The 14690-nt window shown below is 35.4% G+C and overlaps 1 protein-coding gene across 1 annotated transcript; it reads left to right on the top strand.

Moving 5' to 3' along the window:
* The first annotated feature begins 6985 nt into the window (after positions 1–6985).
* On the top strand, positions 6986–9309 carry LOC113777346 (probable indole-3-acetic acid-amido synthetase GH3.1). The gene is made up of 3 exons (XM_027322379.1): positions 6986–7266; positions 7446–7550; positions 7673–9309. The coding sequence occupies exons 1-3, from the start codon at positions 6986–6988 to the stop codon at positions 9060–9062; spliced, it is 1776 nt and encodes a 591-aa protein (XP_027178180.1). The 3' UTR covers positions 9063–9309.
* The last annotated feature ends 5381 nt before the right edge of the window (positions 9310–14690 follow it).

Here is a 14690-nt window from a genome sequence, read left to right on the forward strand (position 1 = left end):
GACAGCAGAGAATGGATTTTTAAATCCCACAAAATAACCGTTGGCAAACAATTTGAAATGCAAAACTGCAGAACAAATGAATGAGTAAATATAATTAAGCTATTTGCATTTATAATGCAAAAATGATCTAGAGAGCCATATTTTTTCAGTTTAATGCGATTTTGAAAAAAGCTTTCAATTAAAAAGTTACACAAAAATATGAGTATAGGGAACTAAACTATAAAAATGATAAACAAAATAACGTTTACTCATTCGAGCAAAATTTACAAAGAATGATTGTTCACTTGGCTATTTCGCAGCACAAAATAGATTCTAAAGTACTCTAATCATCATTTTATCAAAATAGCTAGTGAAAAAATATTTCTAATACGAAATGGCATAACAATTCAACGAGAACAAATAATTTGAAATCTTTAACACGTAATTATTAGCAAATTTTTGTAATATCACACCATATGTCGATGATAATGTAAAAGTGATCCTAACCATTTGAATCTCAAATTTCATTCGATTGATTAGTTACAAAACTTTCATCCAGAGAGAGGCATACAAATTTTATGAGCACAAGTAGTTAAACTAATGTATCAAGAAAGGTAAGCTAGTTCACAGGTTGTCGAACCTGTGCAATAATAATTGCCTACTCGAGAAAAATACAATTTTTGTATATCGTAGTGAGCATGGTCGATTCCACAGGGATTGAGAGTAATTCGTTTCTTCTAAAGTTCAAGTTATGGGGGGTTTTATAGAAATTAACAATAAACTATGCTAATCGACTATTGCAATTAAATAAAAATTAAATGGAAAATTATGAAAACTCAAATAGTATTGGACAAACTCTCGTCAAGAAGTAATTTCGGAAATGGTTCTCCTAATTGATTATTGATGGAAGAATAATCCCATTTATGATCTGATAAATAAGTTATAACTACCGAGTGAGCGATGACAGTCAATTTCTCCTTAATCATCGATAGTTAAGGTACGACTGTTGGCTTTTGCCCTAATTGCAAAATAACCCTAGGTACGACCGTAGAATTCAATTTCACAATTACTTTAAGATTTAGAGAAACCCTGTTCCAATCAAATAACACGCTATGAGGATTGTTTACAAATTAGCCCGTATATTTCCCTGATACAACTCCAATTATGTCAGTTACCACTAATTTAAAACACTCAAACAATTACGGATTTAATTATTCTAATTGGTTTTAGACTATTGAATTAATCTAACATCTGAGTCCAGGATAATTGAATAATACAACAACCATAAGAAAATAGAACAGGAAATAGACGAATACTAAAAAATAATGGGAAAAGTAAAATCAATTTGATCTCATAATTTAAGTTGAATCAAATCCTCCACTATTTCTTGACTAGAAGTAGAGACTTAATTCATCTCCATTGAAAACAATTCACGCGAAATTGTAGAGTTATTAGTTGACGGCATTCTTCGCAAGAAATCTCAAAATCCAATATAATCAAAAGCAATGAATAGTCAGCCGAGAAAAGAGACAGCTGAAAAGTCCAAAAACCAAAAAAGTAATCAAAAAGTTGTCTGACGACTTCTTCCTACCGTGCCCTTGTGGGGTTGCCATCCCACATCGGTTCTTGGGGGGGATTTGGGGTTGGGTTTATAAGTCCCTGGGAGGACCTCAAAAGTTGCCGGCTTTTGAGGTTTCTTCTGGGATTAGATTTATGTATCTAACTTTCGTAAAAAAAAAGCCATTTCTTAGGAATAGGTCAAGAGGCAAATTCCTGCAAGGGTAGTTATACTGGGTTTCGTGGGGGGTCGTCACTTCTTAGTAGCAGCGGGCCTACTGGCTTGCCCTTGTGGGGTTGCCATCCCACATCGGTTCTTGGGGGGGTTTGGGGTTGGGTTTATAAGTCCCTGGGAGGACCTCTCAAAAGTTGCCGGCTTTTGAGGTTTCTTCTGGGATTAGATTTATATATCTAACTTTCGTCAAAAAAAAAAAAAAAACAACTTCTTCCTACCGAATTTTCTACTTCCCATCCGGCTACTAAGAGGAATACAGGGAAAGAGTCCTACTCGGATTTTTCCTCGTATGCCGCCCTTTTGGCCTATAAATAAGGAAACAAAATTCACTTTAGTCTCCGGTTTCCTACCACTACTTAAATTCTTTTACTAATTGCTATAGAAATTAATCCTGCATATCTCATGTTCACCAAGGACATATGACCAGCAATTGCATCAATTGATAGACTTTGTGATCCCGCCTTGCAATTCTGGATGTCCCGCATCAATTAGCAATTATAGTGAGAATTCGCACCTTTTTACGATATTTTGTTCCAACTCCCTGCGATAAGCACAAATGTAAAAAATGAATAGAATCCACCAATTAATGCACAATTACTAAGGTAATAGGAGGAAATTAATTATAAAATAAATGACAAAATTGCGACCTATCACTAGTTACTTGCGGTAGTGTATTTCTTGTGTAATGATAATGAAATTTTAGAAGGTGACAGCAGAGAATGGATTTTTAAATACTCTAATCGTTATTTTCACAAAATAACCGTTGGCAAACAATTTGTAATGCAAAAACAACAGAACAAATGAATGAGTAAATATAATTAAACTATTTTCATTTATAATGCAAAAAATTTAAATCACTTTAAAGTAGATTCACTGTAGTCTTCCGCATCCAAAAAAACTTCAATGTGCATACATACCATCACTGTTATTTTGCATATTCATTACCATCTTCCATATCCATTGTCATCTACAATCTTAAGTTGGCTCAACCACTTTAAAAGGTAGAGGTATTATGCAAGGCGTTACGCATTTTTTAGGTTCTTAATATAGGGGCATAAGCCCCGAGGCGTGGGGCATGAGTCCCAAGGATTTGGATATTTAATAAGAAAATAAAAGTAATATCTATAGAAGATATATATATATATATATATCTGAAAAATTTGGGGTTAATTCAATGTTTGTATAGGATAAGTTTCAACAATATCAAAGCTTGAGGGGCTTTAATAGCAAATAAAAGCATCCCAACCCTATATCCCACTCTTAACATCGCCGCCGCACGCATTAGTCCATGACTCCTACTAGTACTTTATTTCGGACTCTTAATCTCTTTGCTTGTCTTCTGATCAAGTCTCTTTACATCAGTTGCTTAATCGTTTCCATTGTTTTTTTTCGATTTTTCTTGGAGTGAATTGCCAAAAAGGTTACTAAACTATTAAGTAAGACACAAGTTAGTCACTAAACTTTTTTTGTGGCCACAAATATCACTAAACTGGCAAAAACGGGTCAATAAGGTAATTTTGTCAAATTATACTCTTAAAACAGCCCCTTGCCAAAGGTCATTTTGTCAAAAAAGGTCATTGATTTTTAATGATTTACCGGTTGTTTTATCAGTAGAATTTGACAAAATAATTTTGATGGTTAGTTTTTACCAGTTTAACGATCTTTATGACTGCAAAAATTAAAAAGTTTGATAACTGATCCATGCCATACTTATTAGCATAGTTATTAAACTCGGCCCGGAGGGGAGACCGGCGACGGAGGTGGGTCAACGGGTCACTGGTTCAACCGGTGGGTGAGTGGTTGAACCAGTGGGTCACTACATATATTTAAATATTATATATTATAAATGTTGATATAGGATATATGACATAAATTATAATAAATAATGTCATAGCAAATGCTCATATAATTTAATTTGCTATAAAAAAATTAATTCATATAAGAATCAATAATATAAAGTTATTTAGTAATACACCAAATTTCAAGTATAAAATTTTATCTATGTTTAGTGTAATTATCTAACTTATTTATAAATTTTAAGTGCAAAAAATTATTAAAAATAATATATGTTTTTAAAATGAATTATGTAATATGTTATTTTTGAAGTCCATTTCATAAGTTTGGGGGTCATAAATTTTTATTAAAAGATTCCAAATAAATTTGTTTTAGAGAAATGAAAAAGAAAGATAAAATTGAAAATGTTTATATAGTATAAGTAAGCAAACTTATCACCATCTCATGAAGTAGCCTAGCGGTTGTGTTGTTGTTGCAATGTACCACAGGTACAAGGTTCGATTCTCGGCATAGGCATAAAATTTTTATACGAAACCTGGTTCTTAGACAAAACCGGCCGGTTTTGGCCGGGTTTCCGGTTTAGTCCGGTCGAACCGCCGGTTCGTTGACTAATCAACGGTTTGACTGCTTAAACGATCCAATTTGAAACCCAGCCCGGTCTCATGCCCGGTTCACCGGTTTGACCGGTTCGACCGCCGGGCCGGGCCGGGTTTAATAACTATACTTATTAGTTTAATGACTTTTTAATCATTCGCTCTTTTCTTGTGATCATTCCATCTTTCATGACTGGCTTCCTTCTTCTATGCCTTTTCAAGCTGTGGGGTAAGAGTTTAATGCCCCGAGAGCCGTTTCATAAGATTGGGCACTGTTGGGTGTACAGCTAGTTGGACCATCCCCTCCCCCAGCTCGACGCCCCAAGATGTTTTACCCTGTGTTTTAAAATTTGAACCGGATAACGATTCAGACAAGTTTAACGGTTAAGGGTTAAAGGGTTTTGACTGGTCATATCAATACAAAAAACTAGATTATGTCAATAATAGATTTTACTTTAAATCAAATTTCCATGTAAAATAACTAAAAGAACGTTAAAATCAAGAAATATATATTTATAAAATGTTTGATGCTTCAAGCTATTTAACAAGAAAATACAACCAATAAATTAATCAAGTAGCAATTATACAATTTGATTTATACTCTATAAGTTTAGAATTAAGTTTTGGGGCATATTTCAAGAACAAACTACAATTTATGACTGTCATATTGAGTTATAAAATATTTCTCAGCGTATTAACAGTTTTCAAAAAGTCTAAGAGTCAAACCAGAAAATTAGAAAAACCTTGTAACCCGTACTACTTTTCCTACTATTTCTTCTCCCACGAAGCCAGCCACTCTTAGTCTTCTCCTGGTTTGAATTTTCTCCTTCTAGTTTTAGCCTGATGCTTCACGTAACCAACCACTCTTACTCGTCTCCTGGTTGTATACTATCCTGAAAGAAAGATGAATTGGGGACTAAACTGAAAGAAAGATGAATTGGGGACTAAGGGTCTGTTTGATAACATAAAAAAGTGTTGAAACTGAATCTTTTCAAACATTCAAATGTTTTGAGCGTTTGATAAATGAAAATCTATCTATTGAACTTGTTAAGCAGTGTTGAACTTGTATATATTTTTTTCAACACAAGAATCCTAATTGAATGCTTAATTTTGATAAGAATCAATAGAATTACTTCAACTACCTTATCTTATCTACCAAATCTACCATTGTTAGTTAATTATATTCAAAATTCTTACCTAATTAAATAACCTGATATTCTCTATCTAACGATTTTTTGTTCCTTTTTTCTCCCTTTTTAATGCTTTTCACATCTTCTCCATACTTTTCATAAAATATATTTCATCTTTTATATTAATTTGATTTAAAAATAAATATTATCATTTTCATACCTAATAATTTTAAGTTAATTAAATCATAGGTTCTATTTCTTTTTTGAATGAAAAGATATAAGGGCAAAATTATCAAATTAAACTTATTAAGCATTCAGTTATAAATATTTATTAAACAGTATAAATATATTTAACATTAAAATTTAGACATTCATATATTTCTTTTCAGTGCTTAAAATTCAGCAAATTAATTATTTCAATATTCAAATTTCAGAATTCAGGCTTCAGAATTTAGATTCAGCTTTTATCAAATGGAACCTAAGAAAGAGAGATTAAATTGGTATTTGCAATAATGTGGGCAGTCTTGCCGCTGTTTCCTTTTTCTATTTTTTCTTTAATATTGCACCCTCAAATTTGATAATGGATTGATACTGCCTAATTTGGTCTATAATGCGATTACCTAGTTTTGGATTTTTTTTTCATGGTGATAAATACTTATAAGCATACCAAACATCATATATGTGTATCAACAACACTAGTTATACCCACCAAGGTTGGTAAAACTCATCAACCAGACAGATGGTTTTTTGGTAAAACTCATCAACCAGACAGATGGTTTTACATTTTACTAGAATAGGTTTAGTCTTTAAATTAATAATTTTGCCTTGGTTAGTCTCTAAATTGTCGATTTTTAACCAATTTGATTCTTTTAATCCATTGAATGAGTATCTGGTGATTTCTTTATTATTTGTGTAAACATGTAATCATGTTCAATTCTGAAAAATATTGAAAAGTTCACAGAATGGATTGAACCAATTAAATAAGGATTAGTTACATATGAACCCCTATAATTTTGTATAATGCCAGATGAGCTCCTAAGATTTCAAAATAGCATATAACCCCCTGTTATTTAATGAAAAGTGAAAATGAACGAAATGTATAACCAGTTATGACTATTAGACTACATGCACTCTAAAAATCTATGTGATAAAATAATAATATCGAGTTAATTCTCTTATTATTTTCATAAATATCCACTTTATCCGCTGTAATTTTTACTTTTATCCACATAAACCCTCTATAGTTTTGTACAAGTGGTTAAGTTGTTGTTTGATTTCGTATTTAAGTAAGTGCACTAATGGCATTTCAGTAAATGACATTGCATAGGCTATTTCCCATTAAATTTACAATTTACATGAAACCAGAGAGGAATGGAAGTTATTAGTAATTTACCCATTCAATAATGAAGAACCCGAGTGAGAAACGCGTTTTTTCTTTTCTTTGTTTTGGAGGTTGCATAACTTGCATTTTGGGTTTGGGTATTGGGACCACTTTACAAATTAAGGTTGACAAGCTAACAAAATTTTCGTCCAAAATGTCTAACAGTTTAATTCGATCACTCAGGTTTGATTGCACATTTCTCTCTCTCTCTCTCTGTATATATATATATATATACACACACACACACACATGTATATCCCTAAACTACATCTACATCCCATAATCCCTCCTTTTCTTTAACATTCTTCAAGTCATAATGGAAACTAATTGGAATACGGAGGCTCTAGAGTTCATTGAAGAGGTGACCAAAAATGCTGGTCAAGTCCAGAAGATGGTCTTGGCAGATATACTAAAACAGAATGCTGAAACTGAGTATCTACAACGATTCAATCTTGATGGTGCAACTGACACTAAGACATTTACATCCAAAGTTCCATGTATTACTTACGAGGATATTCGGCCTGAAATTCAGCGTATGGAAAACGGTGATCGTTCCGCCATCTTGACAGCTCTACCTGTTTCTGAATTTTTGCTCAGGTGAATTTTGTTACCTATATACACCATAGGTTCTTCAAGAATTTTTTTTTCACTGTTTGATATGCAAACCAGTTTCCTTAAAAGACTGCTAGTAAATAATTTTTTCATATTTGATTAGTTAAAGTTAAGCACCTTCTTGAATTTTTTTGTACTTAGCCACAAATTTTTAACTTTTTCAGCTCTGGGACGACGACATCAGGTAAAAGAAAACTGATCCCTATGCCCGAAGAAGAATGGAATCGTCGTCAGGTTCTATCAAGTCTTCAGATGCCAGTCATGAACACGTAAGACAAATTAATCCATTAAAGTCATGTATAGAAATGCCAGTCATGTATATATGTATGTATGCATGCATGTGTATATATATATATATATGTATGTATTTATTTATTCCTCCATAAGACAGCTATGTTCCAGATTTGAACAAGGGAAAAGGGCTGTATTTCTACTTTTCATGGCCAGAGACAAGGACCCCAGGAGGACATATGACACTAACAGCCCTTGCTAAATACTACAGAAGTGAACACTACAAGAACCAAAGACGTGATCCCTACACCCAATACACAAGCCCCTATGAAAGTGTCCTGTGCACAGATTATGTCCAAAGCATGTATGTCCAATTGCTGTGTGGGCTCTATCAACGCAAACAAATCAACCGGGTTGGTGCTTCTTTGGCTTCAGCACTACTCCGAGTCATTAAGTTTTTTGAACTCAATTGGCAAGATTTGGTTCATGACATTAGAGTTGGATCACTCAATCCCAAAATAACTTACGAGCCACTTCGAGAATGCATGGCTCGAATCATGAAATCCGATCCAGAACTTGCAGATTTTTTAACCAGTGAGTGCTCTGGAGAGAATTGGGAAGGAATTATTCAAAGAATTTGGCCTAATGCAAAGTATCTCGAAACTTTAATCACTGGTTCAATGATCCAATATGCTACCTCCCTCGATTATTATAGCGGCGGGCTACCCATTTCAACTGCCAAGTATGCATCCTCTGAGTGTTGCTTCGGAATTAACCTCAATCCCATATCCAAACCCGAAGACGTGTCATTTACTTTCATGCCAAACTTAGCCTATTTCGAATTTATACCGCAGGAACATCATTCTTCCAAGATGGATATCGGTAATAGTACTGTTACAACTCCTGACCTTATTGATCTTGTGGATGTAGAAGTTGGCAAGGACTATGAAGTCGTGATTACTACATATGCCGGATTGTACAGGTATCAAATGGGCGATATACTTAGAGTAACAGGATTTCACAATTCGGCACCAAAATTCAAGTTCTTGAGGAGGAAAGGTGTGCTATTGAGCATTGAAGGGGATAAAACAGATGAGGTTGAGTTACAAATGGCTATGGATAATGCATCCCAAATTCTCCAAGCATACAATGTAAGCTTGGTTGATTATACGAGTCATGCAAGTAAAAAGATAGCTCCAGGGCATTATGTTATATATTGGGAGTTGTCAGTTAAGGACTCGGACAAGAATGTACAAAGTGATGAGGCTATCAGCCGTTGCTGCCAAACAATTGAGAACTCATTCAGCTTAATATACAAACAATATCGAGTACACGGAGCAATTGCACCACTGGAAATTCGTGTGTTAAAGAATGGTACATTTCAGGATCTTGTGGAGTTTGCTGTCTCTAGAGGGGCTTCTATTGGTCAATATAAGGTGCCTAGATGTGTAGAAACTGGACCAGTCTTAGAGTTTCTTGATTCGAGAGTAGTTTCCAGTCATTTCAGCCCATGTTTGCCTTCTCTGGCTTCAGAAGAATCTGAAGAGTGACTCGTGGATATTAGAAAAAATATGTAGCATTTCTTATTGTTTCTTTACTGTCAGAGTGTACTATTTTGGAGCTATTAATCCTAATATCATGGGTGACCTTCCTAGTTACTTGATCAACCTGCTATAATAATTTCATAAACACCTAGAAAAGAGAATGATACTGGTGTCAACTCACTTTTCCTTACTTAAAATTACAGGGAACCAAGTGCTAGAATTTGTTGTGTAGACTTGTCATGGCTTTTATTAACATCTCTTCTTGAAATAATTCTGCGTAGACATGATATTCTATTCACAAATTGTATGTTGCAAGTCTGAATTTCTTCTTACAGTACGGTGGGATGGAATTGAAGGATGTCTCTAATATTCATTATAAATTTAATGTGGAGAAATTTCTAAAATTATGATGAATTTTAAAAAAATTCTACAAATGGGGCATTTTGAGTGTGGGGTTCTGTCCAAGGGATCTTCGCATTCAGCAAGTGCGAGTTGAGGGAACTCGCATTTGCTGAATGCGAAGTCTCTTAAATTTTCCTCCAACGAAATCCAAAAGAAAAAAAAAAAAAAAAAAAAAACCAGACCTCGCATTTATGAAATGCGAGGTCAGTTACCTCGCATCTCTTAAATGCGAGGTCACAGTGCTCAGACCGCAGACCGCAGAATGCGATCTCATCTCAAAGCTCAGACCGCAGAATTCTAGCGTGATGCCAGGAATACCGGAGATGGCACGGGCGTGTTACTAGTGCTGCTTACACCTCCCATGTCCTTGGTCTTGTGGAGAAGGAATGTTCCAGACAGGATAGTCACAAAGCCACATACTTCAGAGACAATTTGCGATGCACAGCCACGAATTTGAAAGCCATTTGCGAAGGGAAAAGAAAATGTGCAGGGCAAAGGGTCACAAAATTGGTTGGGGATGACTGCTGAGGCAGAAATGGCAGCTGGTTGGGGTGCAAATGGCGTCTGGTGGAAGCTCAACAATGGCGGACAACAACCGACGAGAAAGAAAGAGATTGAGGGATTTTGGGCAATTTCCTCTTGGAAGCTTGGACTGGTGTCTAGCTACGCAAAAGACGAGAGAGTGAGCTGGATGTGCAAAGTTTCGTTCCAATTTCTGCCCCTCTACTTATGGATTTGAATGCCGAATGTTTGACGTAAAGAACGGAGCTCTGTTTTTGGGTTTAGGTGAAAGAGACAGAGAAATGCGAGGTACTTTTTTTTAAAAAAAAAAAATGTATCCTAGCTCGCATTTGCCGAATGCGAGCTAAGTAAGTTCGCATTCAACAAATGCGAACAACCTCATTTTAGAAACGCCTCCACAATAGCCTTACTTGTAGAAACTCTTTTTTTTTTCATCATAATTCAAGAATTTACTCTTTAATGTGCTTATGATGTTAATATTCATTCCACTTTATTAATTTGACAATTTATCCTACGGCATGTGTGAGTTTTGTGTCATGTATACTATTCTTAATGGTTAAGCCTAAAGGGAAAACATTGGGTGCTGTCCATTGGTGATCAGACCTAAATTTATTTTATGTCAAAGTTTAGGTTCTAGGTTTGACTTTGTTAGCTTTTATTAGAAGACTACACCAGTCGGCCATTCTCTTTCAAAGTTAGTTGATTAAAAAAGATGATTAGACAGCCAGCGAAAGTTTCAAGAATCAGAATCATCTCTTACGATATTTGGTGTTAATTAAACTTCATCGTTGATTCTCATAGCACGAGTAGCTGAAAGTAGGGATTTTCTGAGTGTAAGTTTGTAATTCTTTCTCATAAAATAAATTTCTAAAATTTTTCCATACAACTGTTGCTAAAACTCAACAGAGGTCATAGAATTTTCAATAAATGTTAAGCTGTAACGTATTAATTGCCACCGACTTGAATAAATTTTCTCTTTTGCTCCTTTGTTAGGTGACCAAGTCACTTTGTTATTATTTTTTTCATTTTTGGTACAACGTCCAAGCCGCTTTCAAATTTTTTTAAATAAGGGACGGGAAATAAATTAGTTTAACCTTTTTCTACTAAAATTGTTTTAATCCTTAATTTACATTTTAGCTAAGTTAGGCCCTATTTGATAACCCAATTCAGCACTTGAATTTAATGGATTTCAATTTTAATATGTTTAGACACGTTTGGTAATCAAAAATTGAAAATCCGAGTTAATTAAGCGGTACTGAATTTCATAGGCAAAACTTGTTCCAAAAAATAAGCGATAAACCATTTACTTATTACTGAATCTAATATATACTTAAATGTATCTAATTTAATACTTAACAATTCAATAATTTAATAGATTCAGACTTTAGATTTCAGTTTTCGAGTTTTAGTTTTATCAAACGCACATCTTTGAACTATCATTTTTAATTGATTTAGTCCTTTTAACCAAAATACATCAAAATTGAATTTTTTTTTTTAACCAACAGCATCCTTCAACTTATAAACTAACCTCATCACTTACTCAACGATTAAGTCTTTTATAATCAATAACTAATACAAAAGGAACAGAAGCACTGTGGAGCCACGCCACCTCCCCTTTGGAAGGGTGCAGCAGAAAACTTGACTGGATCTCGCCAGGACTCAATTTGCAAACTTAATCGAAGTAAATATTACTTCATAGTTTCAACAAGGCAAGCTCTTACAACCTTAGAATAGCAAATACAAACCTTTACATGTACAAAAGTTGCCTAGCCATAAGAAGTTACATCAACTTGATACTCAAATAGCTCCAGAAGCATTCAACTACCAAAAAATATCTACACAACTCCAACTCCCAAGTAAACTCCTGCACTTCCGGCGTATACCTTACACAAAATTTTGTAGAAAACATTTTAAAAGGACAGTGAGCTAAAGGCTCAGTGAAGTCATGATGTGTGTGAGCATGGTTTCATAAATAATTTTCAAACTCAAAGATTAGTATTATTAAAAAAAAAAAGATCTGTACTTATTCTCAATACTACTATGTGTAGTATTATGGTAAGTTTTTACAAAAAATGAACACCCATAATTCACATAGTATATATGAATAGACTAATCTACCAGAAGCGATACAATTCAGTTTTTGGCATGATAACGGTGTTATGCATCAATAGACAATAGTATCAAGAACAGTAACAAGCCACAACCTCCTTATCACAACGTGTGCACTCTTGATCCCAAACACTCCACCGTATCGGTTTGTATCAGTTTCAGTCAATGCGCGCATCAATCTCGGCACAAACATGTAGAAGCACTTATGCACCTACATGTCGGGTTGCTTTGTCCAGATAGCCAAAACCAATCGATCAGTTCCATTACCGGCTCATAGTATTTTGACTAAACTTGACATGGGCCCTAACAACAGCAACAGTCATCAACGGTACCATGTTTAACAATAATCATCGCAACCAGAGTATAATCAGTACAAATTTAAACACCAATTTAGTAAGGGAAAATGGCCATTTTCGTTCCTAAACTTTTTTCTAGAGTCGATTTAGTCCCTAACTTTTATTTCTGGCCAATTTAATACATAAACTTAATTTTCGGATCTAATTAAAGACTTTTGTGGCGGTGCCACCACCAAAAAGCAATTTATCTCCTAAATTAACATTAAACAAGGGCATTTTTGGAACTTCAGGTATGAATTGTAATCAAATTGAGTAAATTAAAAAAATTATTAGTATTTGAGGTATTTTTAAATTTAAAACTTTTTGAAGGGATTTTCAATATTTTTAATTAACTTCTTAATTCTTCCTCACCCCTCCTTCCTCCTTGCCGCCACCGCCACCGCCTCCCCTTCCTTCCTTTCCTTTCTTGTCAACTAATTTTCTCAGCCACCCCACTTTCCTGTTAACCCTCCAAAGATGTGATGTCTAAGGAGATCAAGTACTTTCATCTAACATCAAATGGATGCACAGTTCAAGAGAGCGGCGATCACCCTGCATAGCAGTTAGTGTTGGGCCCAACCTGACCTCTTGACTGGAAGCTGATGCTGCTTTTGTTGGCCGCCTTTCCCAGCCGATTGGCCATGGTTGTGGGGTTGTTCCTTCTTAGTCTTTCATTGCTTGCCTGCTACAGAGGTTTCAGCAGAAGCAAGACATGAAGAAGGCGCCGAATCACAATTTTTCTAATGCCGAATCAAGACAAGAAGGTGCTGAAGCCGAAGCAAGACAAGTCTTTCCGTTTCAAGTCTTTCCGAATGCCGAAGCAAGACAAGAACTGCGCTGGCTGCTCTTGACGGGTTTGTTCAAAAATGTATTAGGAATGAGATTCTCCAAGGTTTTGTGGTTGATGGGCTTGTTCAAAAATGTACTGGGAGTGAGACTTTCCGAGGTTTTGGGATTGATGGGTTCTTCAAAACCGTAATGGGCGTCTGAATCTGGGGTGATTTTGAAATGGTTTGCAATTGAACTAGAATCATGGGATCTGTAGTGGTAGAAATTTATGGACCTCAAATGTTGGAGAACAGAGGGTGATCTAGCAAGCTTGGGTTGTTGAGGATGGAGATCATTTTGGGAGTTTTGCTGGTGCTAATGGTTGTGGTGCTGTTTCTGGTTAGCTAAAGTTGAAGTAATTGCAATGGTACCAATCATGAGATTGAGGAGAACAAAGAGAACAGCAGGAGTAAACCAGTTGTTCATGGATGCCCAGATCGAAGGTATAGTGATTGACACAGATTCCTCAAACATCATGCAACTTTTGTTCTTCAGAAATAAAGGGCTGGAATATTGAGGGCTGGAATATTGAGGAAGCCACTTGCCTGCATTTACAGATTTCCTCTTCTACTTTCTCAATTACAATGTAAACTCAAAGGTGGATGAAAAGTGAAGGATAAGAGGAGGAGGAGGATGTGGGTGGCTGGTGACGGAGGTTGACAGGGGAGAGGAGATAATTTGAAGTTTTCAAAAATGCCCTTGTTTAATGTTAAATGAGGAGATAAATTGCTTTTAGGTGGTCGTGCCGCCACAAAAGTCCTTAATTGGATCTGAAAATTAAGTTTATGTATTAAATTGGCCAGAAATAAAAGTTAGGGACTAAATCGACTCTAGAAAAAAGTTTAGGGATGAAAATGACCATTTTCCCATTTAGTAACGAGTGAACAACATTCCAGATGCACAGAAATTACAGCACCAAAAAACATGCATTTGGCAGTATAATAATAATATTTTAGGGTTAACAACAAAAATACCCCCTGTGGTATAGCTATCATACAAAAAAGCCCCCTGTGGTTTCATATCATACGCGTCGGTACTCCATGGTTTGAATTATTCTGAAAAGTCGACGGAAATCGTCAAATTTACGGCGTTTGTCTTAAACGCACTGGAAAGGCGCGTGTTTCTTGCGGGATATAGATTTCTACCACAAACTTTCACCTGATATGCCTACTTTACCCTTCACACTTTAATGAAAAGAGAACTTGTTCTGGCCTTCGGCACCTCTGGTCCTAAGCAGCCCCGGTCTCCAGGCTTAAGGCAACAGGAAGATAGAAAGCCATACTTGCACACTACACTTGATCGTTTCTTTTCGACTTGGTGCTTTCAGTCCTGTCGAAAGATGTTTTTTTGACTTCTTTGGGCTCCAAGTTAAAATGGAGAGCATTTTTCACTGATTTGATTGGTGGTTGAAGGCCTACAACAGACTTTTTTTCTTTCT

The sequence above is a fragment of the Coffea eugenioides genome, chromosome 7 (assembly GCF_003713205.1).
Source record: "Coffea eugenioides isolate CCC68of chromosome 7, Ceug_1.0, whole genome shotgun sequence".
Lineage (NCBI taxonomy): Eukaryota > Viridiplantae > Streptophyta > Magnoliopsida > Gentianales > Rubiaceae > Coffea > Coffea eugenioides.